Source organism: Mastigoproctus giganteus, chromosome 2 (assembly GCF_048544385.1).
Source record: "Mastigoproctus giganteus isolate SK-2022 chromosome 2, ASM4854438v1, whole genome shotgun sequence".
Taxonomy (NCBI): domain Eukaryota; kingdom Metazoa; phylum Arthropoda; class Arachnida; order Uropygi; family Thelyphonidae; genus Mastigoproctus; species Mastigoproctus giganteus.
Window position 1 is genome coordinate 89725896 of NC_143576.1, and position 19705 is coordinate 89745600.

At 36.0% G+C, this 19705-nt stretch overlaps 1 protein-coding gene across 1 annotated transcript in view; it reads right to left on the reverse strand.

Annotated features, from left to right (window-relative positions):
- Window positions 1-19705, reverse strand: part of LOC150089405 (DENN domain-containing protein 1A-like) — a 263359-nt gene that overhangs the window by 147070 nt on the left and 96584 nt on the right. Inside the window, exons 7-8 of the mRNA XM_090389970.1 lie at window positions 16069-16164; window positions 2683-2736 (exon numbers count right to left, since the gene is read on the reverse strand). Of these exons, the coding sequence (XP_090246096.1) occupies window positions 2683-2736; window positions 16069-16164 (150 nt within the window). The remainder of the gene's footprint in view (window positions 1-2682; window positions 2737-16068; window positions 16165-19705) is intronic.

Genomic DNA, 19705 nt, shown 5'->3' on the forward strand with positions numbered 1-19705 from the left:
ACAATAACATTAATCATTTAAAATACATTTTAATGTAGTAACGAATGGGGCTGGTGTACTGGGGTCCATATGCATCTAATTTTTTCTCTCAACATTTTAATGTGTTAAGATAATGGTATCTCAAAACAGGATATGTCAATAGAGAAAAGCAACAGTTCACCAAAGTTACAATGATGTATGGAATTGAATTTTCTGAAAAAGCATGAATGAATTACCAAATCTTAAGATATAAAATTATTGCTAAAAATTGCAGATATTTTAATGACCCTCTTCTGTACATGCCCACATGCCCTCATGGGTAGCACAGTTGGTAGAACTGCCACCCCCCCCACACCAGCTGGAAAAGACCTGAGTTTGCATCTGGTCGATAACATGAGGAATTTTTATGGGACTTTTTCATAACGTGGCTGAGTTAGTCAGTTTCAGATGAGGATAGCATGGTGTTTTCTCCTGGAAACTCAAGTATTTTGTCCAGCAAACATTAAATCGACTACAGAACACACACACACACAATTTACAGACAGTAAAAAGGGAGCAATACGGCTTTAGTCGCTAATACTACTAAAACCATAAGAGCATCAGCAACAACACACAGACTTGTTTATATTCACAACCGTAGAGGTCATAGGAGAGTTTACAATTTACATAAAATGTGCATAAAGCTGGAAAGTTACGTTAAGCAGCAGTTAACTAAATATAATTATTGATTACAATGGAAAAAGCAAATTTTCAGTTTTTCTTTCAGAATTTAAATTCCTAATATTGCCCCAGAATTTAACCATCTAGCTTAACTTATGTCTAGTACACTCCATATAGATTTTTTAACAATCAAAATCAATAATTCCTTATGATGAGACAGATACTTGGCATCATGTTTTATCTCCACTACATAGCCTCTCTGGTTCTATTTCCTATTTGTGGCATTTTTGGTTTTATTCCTGTAACAATGAGATGTGCCACCAGCTAGTTTTGTCATGATAAGGTCTTCATATATTTGAACTGTAAATTTCTATTTTATTGCTTAAAATTCTGAATTGATATTTTTATTGGGAGCCATTTTATATAGAGGTGCAAAAAGAAGTAATTTCTAAATTCAATAAAAATTAAATGAACTGTGATATGAGTGCTAAAAAGACCAAATAACAGAGGGCCCCATTCATATTTATTCCTAACAATACAGATTTTCAAAATGACTTTCATCATTCTGAATATAAACATTACACAGTTGACACATAGCCTGCAGTGTGTGATGCTCAACACTGAATCAAGTCATGCACAAAATCTTTTAGATCACTAAATCTTTAGGTTCTACTGAAAGAATTTTCTCTCTAAGGTGTACCTACAAAAACTACAATTTTATAATCCTTGCTTTCGTCATTATTTCAGTTGGCACTGCTGGTTCCCTGTTAACTCTTACAAGAATCGAATTTTGAAAGTGAGGCTTTGAGTTTGACCTCAAAATATGCCTCTGTTTCATTTGAAAGATTAGGTTTCTTTTGTGATTTGTGAATGATTAACTCATGAATGAGGCCAACATTTTCTAATGTTTAAACAGAAACATGTGCTATATGGAACGGTAGATTCATCAGAAGCCTCTTTTAACATATACACTTCAGCTGATATTTTCTTGAGATGGAAGCAAAATTTGAGAGCAGCATACTGATAATTACATGTCATGTTCATTCTTATGTAGGAGAAACTGAACAGGCATAAACTTAACCAACCATCATGGTCACACCATGCACATGAGTCAATTGTGCAGGTTCTAGGTGATGCAGTTTGGTTTGGTCTTAAATTCTGCAGCTCAGCTAGAAATAGAAAGCATTATAGTTGTTGATGAAAAATTATGATCATTCTTTATTGAACAGCCCTTGTATTAAAAAAAAAAAAAAAAAAAAAAGTGGAGAAGTATACTGCTATACATTTAAAAAAAAATGTATTTTTTATTTTTTTGTATTTGTTATATTTTTTTAAAATTATTTTTTGTATGCCATCTCTCTATTTGGGTTTTGTATCTTTTTGGAGCTTCATCATTGGCAAAGTAAGCACCATAGGGGAATGTCCTGACACTCCACTGATGAGAAATATCTACAATATGCAAAGTGACAGTAGGTGAAGAAATTTTAAAAACTCGAAAAAAGCCTCCTGGTGAAAATGGTGTAATGTTATCACATAAAGAAAACCCACTTGTGAAAAAAAGAAAAAGTAAAAGAAAGCCTTGCTCATGTAATATATACCTCACAAAAGGTTACTGTAGTGCAATATATACAGTGATGCAACACTGAAATGCAGCGATTTTTCTTTTTCTGAATTTCTTCGCTCTTCCAAGAAGAATGATTTTCAGACTTCTTGGAAGATGAAAGAAATTAAGAAAAATAAAGTACCACATTAACGACTGATCAGGAAATCACAATACTTACAGAAATCCATGTGAAAGTTTCAATTTAAGATAACTTTAAAATTAGGATATTTTTAATAGTTATTTCATGTTTGAGTAGTCCAAGTAATACCACTCTTGTTTGAAATAAAATAAACTCAAAAGAGAACTAAAACCTAAGTCTAACTCCAAGAAAAGCAAGCACCACATGACAGTGGAGTTTTCTTTTCATTACACTTCTATAAGTTCTCTGAAGGCTCTGTACAAACTATTGAAACTATTACTGTGTTGAGCAGAGTACTTACATTTTGTGGGATTCCGGGGAGCTTACAATGATCAGAACATTCCACTGAAAATTCCTATAAAAATATGAACACATATTTTAATTACTGCTGCTATAAAAATTCATAAGAATAATTATGAAAAAAAAAAAAAAATCGAATTTAGCCTCAGTTAACAAAACAGCGAAATGCTATTAATATTATTATTTAACAGCATATAACTGATTATGAGTAATGGTCAGCTGATGCATCTGAACTAATTATTATTACAAATTGTAATACAGTCATTGTAATACATTGTAATACTAGATGAGCAGAAAACCCACTACACTGTTATTATGGGGGACTTCAATGCTAAGGTTGGAAAAAGACAAAACAGTGCAGAAAGGGGAACTATAGGAAATTTTAGAATTGGTGAAAGAAATGAAAGAGGTGAAAGACTTGTGGAATTTGCAGAATCTCAAGGACTATCAGTAATGAACACTTTTTTCAAGAAAAGGGTGAACAGAAAGTGGACATGGAAGAGTCCAAATGGATCAACTACTAATGAAATCAACTTCATCCTCACTAACAGAAGATATAGTGTGAATGATGTTACCGTCCTGAATAAGGTAAATGTTGGAAGTGATCACAGAATAGTAAGATGTACACGATATAGATGTAGGAAAGGAAAAAACTAACTCGAGTAAATAATACAAAAGTCTTTGAGATAATAGAAGAGGAGAAAAAGCAGTATGTACTGGAACTTAAGAACAAGTTTGAGCTTCTGCAGACTGCTCAGGACCAAGATATCGACGAGGAATATTACAACTTTCTGAAAGTGATAAAGCCCAAGAAACCTATAGGGAAAAAGGAATCCATAGAAGAAAAAATTAGTCAAGAAACACTTGTCATGATGAACTCAAGACGACAAATGAAAAGCAAGAAAAACAATGGTAGGGAGAAAATTGAGTATACTGAGTTATGCAAAGCCACATTAGAAAGAGACTCAGAGAGGACATAAGAAGATTTAACACAAGAAAAGTAGAACAAGCATTAAGGGAAAACAAAGGATTTAAATCAGCAGCCATGAGCAGTAATACAGAAAGACAAATGATACTGAAACTGAAGCGATGGTGTACTTATAAACAGCAGAGAAGGCATAATTCAAATAGTAGAAGACTACTATAGAGAATTATACAAGGAGCGAGGGAATGATACCAGCAGTGGGGAAGATGGATTGCAAAGTAGCAGCACATACGACATACCTGATATTCTTCCTGATGAGGTAGAACATGCATTGAAGAAAATGAAGAATCAGAAAGCCCCGGGGGAAGATGAAGTTACTGTAGAGTTGTTAAAATTGGGAGGAAGAGATTTAACACAAAAACTTGCAAGGCTCTTCACAAAGTGCATTAGAAAAGGTGTGATGCCTAAGCAGTGGAATAATGCAATCATAGTTTTGCTGCATAAGAAAGGAGATAAATCAGAAATTGGAAATTATAGACCAATTAGCTTGTTATCCCACATCTAACAAGTTGTTCACAAGAGTCATTACTAACAGATTAGAAAGAATACTTGATGAGAATCAACCGAAAATGCAAGCTGGCTTTAGGACAGGATTCTCAACTATGGATCACCTTCACCTAATATCACAGCTAATGGAGAAAGCAAATGAATATAAAACACCATTATGCCTGGCATTTGACTCCATACAGCATAAGGCAATGTTTTGGGCACTGGAAAGACAAGGTATAGATACCCCATATATTATGATTTTGAAGAAAATATATGAGAGTGCTATCTCCTTTATTAGACTAGACAAAGACAGTAGGAAATTCAAAATTGAGAAAGGAGTTCGACAAGGGGAGACAATATCTCCGAAGCTGTTTACTGCTGCCCTTGAGGAAGCTTTAAGAAAATTAGACTGGTCGCAGAAAGGAGTCAATGTGAACGGAGAGTACCTAAACCATTTACGATTTGCAGATGACATTGTGGTCATAAGCCATGATCCCAAAGAATTAGAGTAAAATCTTAATCAGTTATGCATGGTTAGTAAGGATTTTGGACTAAAGATGAATATGGCTAAAACAAAAGTAATGATGAATCTGTTACATCATAACAGAAAGGGAAATAATGATTGAAGGAGCAGTAATCGAAAAGGTGGAGTCATATACTTATCTGGGACAAGTCATTAGCTGTAAAAATGATAAATGGCTGGAAGTCAAGAGAAGAATAAATTTTGGATGGATAGCATTCAGGAAATATAGTCACATACTGAAGAGCTGTTTGTTTGTTGTTGGGTTTTTAGGAGCATTAGCAACTAAGGCCATATTGCTCCGGGATATGCGGTGGTCATTCCCTGACCTTTCCGCATTCTCCGTATTTGGTGGTGACGGGCTCGAACCCCGGTCTAATCAAGAAGCGTATGCTATGCACTGCTGCTCCTTCCCACCTGGCTACGGAGGCGCCTACTGAAGAGCAATATCCCAGTTTGTCTGAAACGTAAAATAATGAACCATTGTATACTCCCCACCATAACTTATGGAAGTGAAACTTGGGCACTCACCAAAAGCATGGAAGAGCTGAGAACTAAACAGCGAAGAATGGAATGAATTATATTAGGAATCAGACTGTTAGATAAGAAGACAAACACATGGATTAGGCAGCAAACTCAAGTAAAGGACATTCTTATCAAAACTAAAGAACTAAAATGGTCTTGGGCAGGACACATAGCTCGAAGACATGATGACAGATGGACTAAGAAAATAACAGAATGGTATCCAAGAGGAGCTAGAAGAAAACCTGGAAGACAAAGGCGGAGATGGATAGATGATATTCACGAGTTTGTGGGTAGTAAATGGATGGCCAGTGCTCAAAACAGAAGGAACTGGAGAGGCCTTCATCCTGCAGTGGATTGAAAATGGCTGATGATGATGAATACAATCAGTTCTGCTATAACGCGGTACATGTGTTTCTAAAAATATCTGTATTATGGCATTTCATACATTAAAAACGACATGGTTTATGGGGAAAATAAGGATAGTGGCAGAGCACTCAAAAAAAAAAAAAAAAAAAAATGTTCAGTGTGGTAAGTAAAACACTAAAAAGAAAAAAAATTATAAACCCAATAAAATTGCTAACACAGGTTTAAACATCTTAAATTTCTAATAAATAAATAAATATTACGGCAAATATAGCAGTGCAATATATACATATTAATTGATATTTCTGTTCACTGACAACATTTTTTTTTTAATTGTAAAATTTAAAACGGTAAAAAAGATAAGCAATCAATAATGATGAACATGGCATGCAAAAATTGCACAAGTGAGATATGCAGTAACAATTTCAAGCATTAAAAATAGAAAGCTTAAAAACTAGGAATGAACAGAAGATTCTGAAAATTTATTTGTTTTTTTTATACGATTGATGATTTCGTGGAAGGGGAAACACATTTCACCACAATAACGTAAAAACCCACAGAATTCCACCTATCGGTATTATTGCAAATGCAATAACATCGAGTTTACTATCTGTTTATAATTAGATTGCACTAGCAGAAAAGCCCAATAAACCGGGACTTGCAAATTGTTTTTTATTGTTTTATGGTAGTGACCTGCAGAAATGTACTCCTCTGCTCATATCTCACAAAATTACTGAAAACATGAGTCGGCTTACATTATCTTGTGAATACAGTGAATGCCGACAATGTGTTTTCAACTAATACAACTAGAATAAATGGGAAATATAGCTCTCACGGCTTTGAAGTTTGACATTTTTAAAGCTGTGCAAGTCACTACGTTCTATGTACTGCTGTGCAGGTCACTACGTTCAGCTTGGTGCCGGGTTTTGTGTTCACCCAGTGTTACTCGCAGATGAAATCGAGAATAAGCCAATGCGAAAATTGTGTTACACTCACATTCTTCCCTAATATATCAGTTGTGTTGGAGCAAATTTGCATTGCCAAAATGGGTGTTATAGCAGACCTGACTATATCTAAATCAGAATTAATTATCATTACAAATTGTAATAATTTTCTTTTCCATATATTACATAGAATTCAATACTAAATAAGAGCATATGAGTGTAATAAATACAGATAAGAGGAGACAAGTACAACAAGTTTCTTATAAGAGAATTTATTTTAGTATTTGCATTATTATATTTTTATAGGTAAAGCAAGAGCTAACATAATATCATAGAATGCACGTAACAAGGATATTGAGATGGATGAACTGTGAGCTGGCCAGTCTCATAGAGCATAAAAAAGATGGCATGAGACACAGAACAACAAAAAAGTAATGATATCTCTAGCAGATACAAATTGATCTGTAACAGTACCACAGAAAGAGTTGGGCTGGCAAAGGTATATTGAGAAATTGCAGAAGAGAGCAAAGAACAGGGATACTAAGAGAAGAATAAATCAGATTGGATCCTTGTGTGATGGGCACAGGAAAGTCTCTAACACAGCTGATATTGGGGGTGAATCAACAATGTACTTTGCATCGATATTTACAGAAGAAAAGTCCTTCATAGCAGTGGGGGAACTGTGTGAATACAGCTGGGAAAGCTTCATTTGCACAGTTTCAGTTATTCTGAGGGTGGCAGTAAGAGAATACATTAAACCATTAAGGTTAATTATACAGGCACTTCTGGATCCAGGAGAAATTCCATTGGAAAGGTGTCAATGTATTGCCAATACATAAAGGCAGTTCTAAGAGTGAAGTGGGCAACTACCAACCAGTCAGTCCAGCTTCAGTGGTAGGAAAATTTGTAAGATCAATCATCAAGAGTGCAGTATGGGATCATTTAGACAGAAAGGGAATTCTGAAGGAAACACAGCATGATTTTGTAAAAGGAAAATCATGTTTAACCAACCCTGGTAAGCTGTTCTGAGGATCACTCATGAGTTGGATGTAGGAAATAATTTCAACATTATTTCCTTGGATTTCAGCAAGCATTTACTCAACGCTGCATAAAAGGTTATTCTACATGTTGAAACAGGCTGGAATCACAGGAAAAATCCTTATGTGGATTGCAGAGTGGCTGCAGGAGTAGATTGCAAAGGGTTATGATTAATGGTTACTCTTCAGATTGAACCAAAGTAAAAAGTAGGGTTTCCCAAGAATCTGTACTGAGAGCATTTATTGTTTTTGGTTTTCTGAATGAAGGGATACAGGGTATGATATCAAAATTTGCAGATAATGCCACAATTGGTAGAGTAGTTAATGATCATCATCAAACAATACCTCTTCACGACAACTTAAATAAATTTCAGGAATGGTCAGGAAAGTAGCAAATTTTAATGCAGCAAAATGCAGCATCTTACACTTGGGAATAGCAACCAAAACAACTTATATATTTAGTGGAACTGAATTACACAAAAAAAAAAAAAAAAAAAGGAAGACAGGGATTTGGAAATTACAATACAACTGGACATGAAATTCTCCAAGCAGTGTATACCGAAAGGACAGAATTAATGGGGTTCCTGGGCAACGTGACACTGTCACCCCCTCTCGCTAGTGGACAAACCCATCACTTGGCAGGTATAAGTACACTGCATTCACACAGACAGTAATTCAATGTTAGCATGTATAAACGTTGTGAGTTAAACAACTTTGAAAGAGGAGTGATAGTGGGTGCTCGAATGTGGGTCACTCTATCGCAGAGGTGGTAAAGAAATTGCACTATCCCCGTTAGACAGTACAGTCGGTTCTGCTCTAACGTGGTACATGTGTTCCTAAAAATCTCCGTGATATGGTATTTCGCACATTAAAAACAACAGGGCTTATGGAAAAAATAGGGATGGGGCAGAGCACTCAAAAAAAAGTTCAATCTGGTAAGTAAAACACTAAAAAAAAGAAACCTAACACATCTTAAATTTCTAATAAATAAATAAATATTACAGTAAATATAGCACTTTACCTTGACAAGATATGAAGTTTGCTTGTTTAAAGTGGGTGTGGTGAAGGTCTGTAGCTGGTGAGTTATAGCGAAGAGGTTGAAGGAGGGTTATCATTCTTAGGATGAAATGTTGTTATACCTGATGTGGAAGGGTGTGATTCACTGTCCTGATTTTCTTTCTTCTGCACTGGTTTAAAATAGCTATCTAGCTTTCGTTGCTTTTCCTGCCTCCTTTTGTACAAGAGTTGCCTGTATGGTTCCAAATGGGTCTGAATGCCACCAAGCACTATCCTACTACGTTCAGCATTATAATTATTATCTTCAATCCACTGCAGGTGCTTTTCAATTACACTTAAAGCAGCTGATAACTCTGCTGTTTTAAGTTCTCGTGGGGCAGCCTGCTGGACTTTGTCGTCATCCTCATCTTGACTGGCTGCAACAACTTGTTGCAAGTCTTCAGTAGATAGATCCTCGTTGTGAGAGTCTAGAAGCTCTTCTACATCTTCATTTTCTGCTTCCTCAAAACCAACTTCTTTTGCAAGAGCAACACAATCTGCTTTGATTTGTTTTAGTTGCTCTGAAGGTTCAAAGCAACTAAAACAAATCACCACACGATTCAAGCAGTCTTTTGTAACATCATTCCAGGCTTCTATAATCATATCAATGGTAACTTTGATGTTAAATCTTCCAAAATTCTATAACAGTTTGTGCCTTGTCACCTTTAGTAGCAGCAATTAACATCTTCAATGTTCGCCTTAAAAGCTGCTATCACACCCTGGTCAAAGGGTTGTAGTAGAGAGGTTGTGTTCGGAGGTAAAAAGATGAATTTGATATTCGGAGAGAGTTCAGCAACCGTCTGAGGATGGCTTGGTAGGTTATCAAGAATTATTAGAATTTTCAAATCTAAGTTCTTCTTCTTGCAATAATTCTTGAAAGCATCATGGTAAGCTTCAACTAAAATATCAGTGAATATTTGCCCAGTCATCCAACCTTTCTTGCTAGACCTATAGTGAACACCAAGGCTTCATTTCATAATTCTTTGTTTAAAGCTCACAGATTGGCAGAGTGATAGATCACTATTGGTTTTAACTTCAAGTCTCCGCTGGCATTGGCAGCAAACATCACAGTTAAGCGATCTTTTGCAGCCTTAAATCCTGAGGCATGTGCTTCTGCCTTAAAGATATTTGAAGGCATACGTTTCCAATAGAAGCCTGTTTCTTCCAGATTGAAAATCTGATTCAATGTGTAGCTGCCGCCTTCAATTATTTTCTGTACCACAGGTGGAAATGCCTTTGCGGCTTCCTCATCTGCACTTATGGCTTCACCACATAGCTTAATATTGTGAAAAGAGTAGCAGTGCGTGAAGCCACTAAACCAGCCACTAGTATCATTAAAAGGAGTCACTTCTGCAGGATTTGTAAGGTTTTCATATATAGTTAGTGCTTTCTCTTTCACTGTGAGAAAGCTTGCTCCCGATTTTTTTTTTTGGTTTGGTCTTCAATCCATATGCTTAGCAGCCTTTCCATTTCTTCATGTCTTGTTCTAATTAACTTTGCGGCACTTGAAGTTGTTCCAGCTATACACACAGCTTTTATTTTTAAGGCATTGTCTCTGATGGTGCACAATGTGGATTCACTTAAGCCCGTTGCTCTCGAGATATCACATGTTCTCTCATTTCTTTCAAAACATTTAATTATTTCAAGTTTCTCTTCAATACTTAATGCTTTCCTGTTGTACTCACTGCTTGGCTTCTTGGAACCAGGATGCTTACCCGTGTCTGGGATGCTGTATGAATACACTTTTTATAAAGAAAAGTTAACAAATGCGGGAGAACAGTCCAAGACGCACACTTGTAGGATAACACACGCGGGTGAACTGAGGTTCGTGTGTGTGTAAGATGAGAATATGTAGTGTGTTTCTGCCTTTAAGGTGGAAACATACTATTATCACCTCATACATTGAGTTTGCATGTAAACATGTCAAACTTCAAATGTGTGAGAGCTATATTTCCCATTTAGTTGCACTGGTCGGAGCCTATGTACGCTTACATACATAGCTTAATTTTTACTGTAATATATACATACTAATTAAGCAATCAATAACGACGAACACAGCATGCACAAAAGAGAAGATTCTGAAAATTTATTTATGTTTTTTATATGATTGAAGAGGAAGGAGAAACACATCTCACCATAATGTAAAAACCCACAGAATTCCAGCTATTATTGCAAATTCAGTAAGATCAAGTTTACTACCCGTTTATAATTAGACTGCACTAACAGAAAAGCCCAATGAACCGGGAACTGCAAATTTTTTCGACTGTTTTACGGTAGTGACCTCCAGAAATGTGCTGCTCTGCTCACACTATCCTGACTCATGAAATTTTTGTTTGAACAAAAAATCTTGTGAATACAGAGAATGACAACGGTGTCTCCGACCAATACAGTTACAGTAAATAGGAAATATAGCTCTCACACATTTGACATTTTTTAAGGTTCGTAAACTTGTATGTATTGCTGCGCAGATCGCAGCAATACATACAATTGTTACTTATTCTCAGCAGATGCCACCACCCAAACAGCACTGTTTAGGAGCTGATTGGCTCCTCGTCTGTGGATAGGTAGGCAGTTGCGAAGTATAACTCCACAATATGAGAGATGCCTGATGGTGTGTAGTAATTTGAGTCAAATTATAATTGTAGTAGTAATTGTAGTAATTTGACTCAAATTACTACAATTACTACTACAATTATAATTCTATGAAAGTTTTTGTCGGGAAAATCAGAAAAAGAAGACACTAACTGATGGTGTGTAGTAATTTGAGTCAAATTACTACACCACCCAGACGGCACTGTTTCAGAGCTGATTGACTCCTCTTTGGTGGGTGGGCAGGCACCCTGGTGTTGCGAAGTATAACTCCACAATATGAGAGATGCCTGATGGTGTGTAGTAATTTGAGTCAAATTACTACACACCATCAGTTAGTGTCTTCTTTTTCTGATTTTCCCGACAAAAACTTTCATAGAATTGTAGTAATTTGACTCAAATTACTACAATTCTATGAAAGTGTAGTAATTTGACTCAAATTACTACACACCATCCGGCATCGCTCATATTGTGGAGTTATACTTCGCAATTGCCTGCCTACCCACAGAAGAGGAGCCAATCAGCTCCTAAACGGTGCTGTTTGGGTGGTGGTATCTGCTGAGAATGAGTGCCATCTGGGTGGTGGCATCTGCTAAGAATAAGTAACAGTAGTCGTCTCCTATGGTGAAGAGTTACTTATTCGAGGTAGTGCAATATCATGGCAACTCGTTGTGAAGGTATTCACAATATGAGATATACATAATGATGCCAATCTTATAATTATTTAGTAGTTAGCTGCAAGCAGATCTGATGCATTTGCACTAACTTGTAAGTATGATAATCACAGTTATGTAATCGGCACAATAAAAATTGTTTAGCACAAATATAAAATAGAAAAAAACACCAATAAAATTTTAACAAAACTCACCCATTTAAGAGATTCTAGTACTTACAAACCAGTTTTTTTTATTGTGTTACAATAGATCAATGGTTTTTAACCGGAGTGCCACAACAACATTCCAGGGGTGTCACGTAATTTGGGTTTAAGTTACTTAAACTTATAATTTTTTTTTTTAAATTTATATGTTTATTTCATTATAAAAAGGTGTACAGTATCTTTTTAATTTTGTGGTGATATATAATTGATGTTTACTTAGTACCTCGATTTTAATAAAGAATAAAATTATTATATACTGTATATATATAATTTGTATTATGAAAAGTAATTTTTATAATTATATTATTGTAATAACTATCATATAACATATATACTTTTTTTAATATTACACAGAGAGAGAGAGAGAGAGAGAGAGAGAGAGAGAGAGAGATCTGACAGGCAGAAAATTGAATAAGGAAAATAAAATAAATTACTTAGGGATGCTGTTATTAAAAAAAGGTTGAAAAGCACTGCAATAGATCATATGGTCTTTACCAGACCATGTAATATTCAGCCACAACACAAATCTCTGATTTGTTGTGGAGGCTGAAAAACCCAGAATAACTTGGACATGAACCTCCCCTTCCACAATATCTTCTAACTACAGCTTCAACTGAAGGTGCTTTTAAAAATTTTTCCAGTTACTGACAGAATGTGAACTAGCATCTTTTAAAACAAGTGCTATGTGATGAACCCACTATACTCATGGAGGAATTTGGAAAAGAACAAGAGAGAAATGTGAAAAATAACTAAACAAATTTGTGTAATATTATGCCATAAAGTGAATAAAGGATGAAAACACTTCAAGTGGAAGGGGAGATTATGAGAGAACTTGAACACACCTCACTTATACATTATTATTAATTTATAATACAGGTAAGAATTATTATATAATATTAGTGTAGATATACCATTTAACTATATATGTAGTGTAAAGACATTGTTTAATTTTATCTCATATTGTGGTTACCTTCACAATGAGATACCAGGTATTGCACTACTTCAAATAAATAACGCTTCTCTAGTAGAGGAGACTACTGTTATTTATTCTCAGTAGGTACCACCACCCAGACGGCACCGTTTCAAAGCTTGTTGGCTTACTCATCGTTGGGTGGGCAGGTACCCTGATAATGCAAACATTATTTATTCGAAGTAGTGCAATACCTGGTATCTCGCTGTGAAAGTAGCCACAATGTGAGATAAAATTAAACAATGCCTTTACACTATGTACGTAGTTAAATTTATGGGTAAACTATGGCATATCTACACCAATATTACATAATTAATTTAAACCCATATCATATTATGCCTTGTGCATTTAGTCTTTAAATACAGGTAACAATTATATATATGAATGAGAAGAAAAAGTACCCGGTTAATTATTTTTATTTTTTTTTTTTACAACTAAAGTTACAATTAAACATATAATTAGGTTAGAAGAGCTCAAAAAAAAGGAAGAAATCTCCAAACAGTCAATTACCAAACTAACCCCCCCCCCCCGAAACTAGTCAGTCAAACAATCAGACAGTTGAACACTAATCTTGTTCCCACGGATCTGAGAACAAGAATCACTCTATCCATAATAACCTACATGGCACTCTACAATTGGATGATCGACTGAAATCCTCTCATATAAATAACCTGTTGACAGCACCTCATCCCAAAATACACAACAGAGATCAAGACATTCAGCAAGCAGGGGCTAACAACAGGTAAGATTACATGCTATAATTTTGTTTAACCTAATTATATGTTTAATTGTAATTTTAGTTGCAAAAAAATATATATTAACTTGGTACTTTTTTATTTTCCATTTGTATATATAATTCTTACCTGTATTATAAATTAATAATAATGTATAATATAAAATACAATAAGTAAAAGTTATTTATAGAAGTTTTGTAATTTAGGCCACAAATATGTAATATCAATTTGTTTTTCTGCCCTTTAACAAATAATATATGGTCTGATGAGTACCGGCAAGGTTCCCGAAATGTTACCTTAATGTATAGAAATTTAGTTATTAAATGAATAAACTATCTTAATATTCATGAGGTATAAGGGTGGTCACTACTAAAAGTATAATTCTATGAAAGTTTTCATTGGGAAAATCAGAAAAAGAAGATGCTAAAAAAAAAATTGCCACTGTGGAGCCGAATTTCCTGACAAGGGTCGATCTTCTTCATACCCGAATTTTGCAAATCAGAGAAACATGCATTTAAAAATGTCATAATTGCAGATTTTGGTTGCTACTGTAACTGTTCAAGTTGATATCTTCTGGTCAGGATACACAAATAGACTATTTTCTATCACTCAGAAGAATCAAGACTAACACAAAAGCAAAGTGCTCAGATCACAGAACTCTACACCCAATGAAGCATATTAGGGTAGGCCTTAGAAAGTGCCTGTGCGAGGATAGGATTCATTTTAGATCATTCTCAAAATAAGAGCTTCATGATTTTATGAGGATTTAACAGTTTGTTTGTTTGTTTGTTATTTGGTTTTTAGGAGCATTAGCAACTAAGGCCATATTGCTCCGGGGATATGCGGTAGTCATTCCCTGACCTTTCCGCATCCTCTGTATTTGGTGGTCACTGGCTCGAACCCTGGTCTAAACAAGAAGCATGTGCTATGCACTGCTGCTCCTGCCCACCTGGATACGGAGGCGCCCGGATTTAACAGTAAAAAGAATATAATTTGAGAAGCAAAGTTGCAGAAGGTAAAAAAAATGCACAAGCTACAAATGCTACAAGCAACAAGTACAAGCTACACTCACCAGATCCATAGATACAAGGTGTTAGTGCCCATGCTCTTCAGTTGTTGTTATTTGGTTTTTAGGAGCATTAGCAACTAAGGCCATATTGTTCCAGGGATATGTGGTGGTCATTCAGTGACCTTTCCGCATCCTCTGTATTTGGTGGGCATGGGCTCAAACTCCGGTCTAATCAAGAAGCATGTGCTATGCACTGCTGCTCCTGCCCACCCAGCTACTGAGGCGCCCATGTTATCCAGCGTAATCTGCCTAATTGCCATGTGTGAAAGGAGCTTTGCAACACTTTACTGACATTCTTTTATCAGTTCAACTATGTTGAACCTATTAATGTGGAACATGTTTATACACAAATGCATCATTTGAATAAAGTCCATTGAGAACGTTGAGAAACTACTACATGAGGCTAAAGTAATTATGTTGGGGCTGACTTCATGATGGATTTATCCTTCAACTTTTCTTTTTTTTGAGGAGAGAACAGTATTAAGAACACACAGACAGAGAGAGAGAACTGATTCATGATTTGCAACATAATATTTTTCCAACAATGTAGGAAAGGAAGATGGGTTATATACCTTAACCTTATGCACCACCTTATATCATTAAGAAAAAAAATAATATATAAATAAATAAAACACATACACTAGCTGAGAAAACATTTAAGTTGGAAGTTCCAAGGACTTCCTAACATAAAATTCCCCTATCTTCCAGGTAACATATCAGTATATTTATCTCTTTCAGTCCATCTGAAATCACATATACCATTGCAGTTCCTCTGCAATCCCAAACTTAGGAGTGCTAATATGAGGGAGATGATCAATTTGTTGGAGATTCATGCTGCTACAGTTGTGCCTATTACCCAATGTATACAATGCATTTTGGGTATGGAGAGATACACAATAAGCAAATGGGACCATGTGATACCAAGTGTTATGAAAAAAACCACACTGGTCATTGGGAAACAGCAATTACAAAATGGCCAAAACCTATAACAGATATCTGAAATAAATTTCAGATATTTGGAACTAATCATTAATTAAATCTGAAAGAACATCAAAGTTGCTTTAAAATCATCCCACAAAATAATAATTACACTATAAATTCAAATATATATTGAAATATTTGCAATAATTTGCTCAGTATAGTTCTTTTGATTTTTATTTTACTCTCTCTCTCTCTCTCTCTCTCTCTCTCTCTCTCTCTCTCACACACACACACATACACGCACTTACATTTTGTTGTTTGCTGTAAATAACATGAAGCTGTGTTCCAGGTGCAGGTACTTTTGCTTCATACAGAGCCTTCAAAAATTCCAAGTCATTTCCTAACTGTAAAAAAAAAGTGTTAAACACTGGTTTTGTGATAACATGCAAAATATATAACATATGATTAAGGTAACCAAATATTAAATTCCCTTACCTAAATTTAATTGGAAGATATATTTCAATTTCATATATTAATGTATTTTTTGTTTCACAATGTATATTATGAGGGCTCACTGGAAAGTGATGGTCCACAAGTGGAACATTATTTGAAACAAATATATTTTACATCCACCGTGCATGTGTGGATCATTTTTCCACATAGTTGCCATAGTGAATAAGATAGCTGTCTCTGTTTTGATATTAATGCACTAATACCAGAAGTGTAGAAAAAAAAAGGGGGGGTATGAAAACCCAAACACAAAAGGTATTAGAACCTATAGTACTGTGTTTGGGTTGGAGGTTGAGAAGAAAGAAGATATTTGTTGACATTAGACTTCTGTAGACTAATTTTCAGGAAATATGTATGAAGAAAGGTTTTTCCAGAAAACAGCAGCTGAATGAATAAACTGTAGTTTCAAATCTGACCACCAAAATGCTTTTTAAGATTACTAGGGGCCAGTACAGAGTTGCGGGAGGAATGCTTATAATTCCCCAATTCAAAATTCATTAGGAAGTATTTTGTTTGCACAGTACAGCAATGTCTTGCAGAGGCACAACACTCTCCTTTGTGATCTGTTAACTTCTTGGCATCCAATGATTGCAAACTTAACATCACTTGCCATGAACAATCTACAATCTATACTTGTTCTCAAAACCTGTGCTCCTGAACTTACTCCTATTCTTTGCCGCCTTTTTTCACTTTCTTATTCCAAAGGTGTTTTTCCTTCTGCTTGGAAATTTGCTCATATCCAGCCAGTTCCTAAAAAGGGTGACAAATCCCTCCCATCCAATTATCGTCCCATTGCAATTACTTCTACTCTTTCTAAATTAATGGAGAAATCAATTAACCGCCAACTCTTAAACTACCTAGAAACCTTCCGTCTGATCAACGATCGCCAGTATGGATTCCGTCAGTGTCGATCCACTGGTGATATTCTGGCTTATGTTACCCATTTATGGACTAATTCAATGGAAAGGTTCGGTGAAACACAAGTAGTTGCTCTTGACATCTCAAAAGCTTTTGATCGTGTTTGGCATAAAGGTCTTCTAAACAAGCTTCCATCTTATGGTTTGCCAACTGTTTTTAGTAATTGGTTATCCAGTTTTCTCTCTGATCGCTCACTGAGGGTGATGGTAGATGGCTCTCTGTCTTCTAACTTCTCCACTAATGCCGGTGTCCCCCAAGGTTCAGTTCTTTCCCCCACTCTTTTCCTCTTGAATATCAATGACCTTCTTCCATTGACTGGAAATCCTATCCATAGTTTTGCCGATGATAGCACGTTGCATTCAACTTTCCATTTTGAGAAACCTTGTCCAGCTCAATCAGCTTCAAGTTCTCGAAAATCTGCTGCCAATTCCTTAAATGCCAATCTTCAGGTAATTCTCCAGTGGGGCAAAGACAACTTAGTTGATTTCAACCCTTCTAAAACTCAGTCTTGTCTTATATCTGGCAAAAAGGATTCTTCTGCTCCTATGCTTATCTTTAGTGACACTCCGATTTCTAGGCAAAATGATATATCTCTTTTGGGGATTACCCTGACTTCTAATCTCTCTTGGCACAAGCACATTACAAATATTGCTTCCTCTGCATCTAAAAAACTTGGTTTTCTCTTTCACTCTCGGCGTTACTTTTCTTCCAAACAGCTGCTCACTCTGTATAAATCGCAAATCCGCCCTGCCATGGAATATTGTTCCCACATCTGGGGTGGTGTCCCCAAAACCTCTCTCAGGCTTCTTGATTCCATTCAGAAGAGGGCAGTTAGGTTAATTGATGATTCATCTCTAACAGAGTCTCTCCACTCGCTTTCTCATAGACGCACTGTTTCTGCTGCATGCCTCTTCTACAGATACTTCCACGGGCACTGTTCTTCTGAATTGGCTTCTATAATTCCCGCTCTCTCTTTCAAAACAGTCCGAACACGTGCCGCCACCAGCCAACATCCATTTACTGTCCAACTTCAAACCCACAGAACCAACTTTTCATCTTCCTCATTTATTCATTCAACTGCCGTTTTCTGGAACAACCTTCCTTCATACGTATTTCCTGAAAATTACAATCTACAGAAGTTCAAGTCCAATATCAACAAATATCTTCTTTCGTCTGCTCAACCTCCAACCCAAGCATGGTACTAAGTACTATAGGTTCTAATACCTCTAGTGTTTGGGGTTCTCATAAAAAAAAAAAATAAATAAATAACACCGAACAACAAATTTTGGGTGCTAAACATGGAAACAGTGCTTAAAATGGCAGATTGGCTCTTTTTTTTTATGTTTATACAAGGTATTTTTTATTTATATGGCTTGGTTTGGTTTGGTTTAGATTTTATTGGCGCATTAGCAACTAAGACTATAATGCACCAAAACCAGGTGATATATAAAAAATTTAAGTTTTACTGACCTAATTACTTAGGTCACCATGTCAAGATATAAAATAACAAAGGTATAAAATGTAGAAAAGATAAATCAATAAAGAAATAACAATAACATGTAAATTTTAAATACAAGTAAAAACCTTTATTGATTTAAAATAGCTAAAAACGGCTAAAAGATCATTGTTGGATAAAATCTGACTGAGTGTATACGGCTCAGTCAGATGATTAAAAGCGGTAAAACGGATATTGCTAAAATCTGGACAGTCAATTAAAATGTGTCTGATTGATAAAATTGTGCCACAGGACTCGCACATAGGAGGATCATCAGCCCTCAGCAAATACGAATGAGTCAAATGACTATGTCCTATGCGGGTCCAGGCAAGAAGAACTTCCTCCTTATGATTCCTGCGCAGACTAGACTGCCACGGTTCAAATTCAGGCTTTATACGATATAATGGGAGTGTATCTTTTGGTGTATCATTTGCCTGTAGTCTGTATAGGAGACTGACAGGCAGCAATTATTATCGGGAATAATAAACGGCTGCAGCATCAGCCAAATCATTTCTCCTAATCCCAATGTGGCTGGGAATCCAGCAGAAGCGGATATCATATTCACGTTCACGGAGGAAGTGAACCTTCTGCTGAATGAAAGACAGAACTGGATGAGAATTATATCTCACAGTTATTAAAGCCTGTAACACGCTGAGAGAGTCGGAATATAAAATGAACCGTTGGTATTGGCATTTACTAATGTGATCCAAGGCTAACTCTATAGCGTGCAGCTCTGCAGCAAAAATGCTGCATTCGGGGAGAATCTGCTGTGATATGGTGGTGTCCAGAAAGACAGCAGCAGATCCTACATATAATTCCGACTTCGAGCCGTCTGTGTAAACTGGCGCGAAGTCAGAATGTTCAGCTCGGTGTGCTGAATAAAGCTGCAGGTAGACAGATGATGGAGTGTCCGACTTTCCCCAATTTCTAAGGGACAAGTCACATGCTGGAACATGAGCATGCCAGGGTGGAAGGGGTTGCTTTGCTGTTTGGGCAACCTTGTCTACCTTGATCTTAAGTTC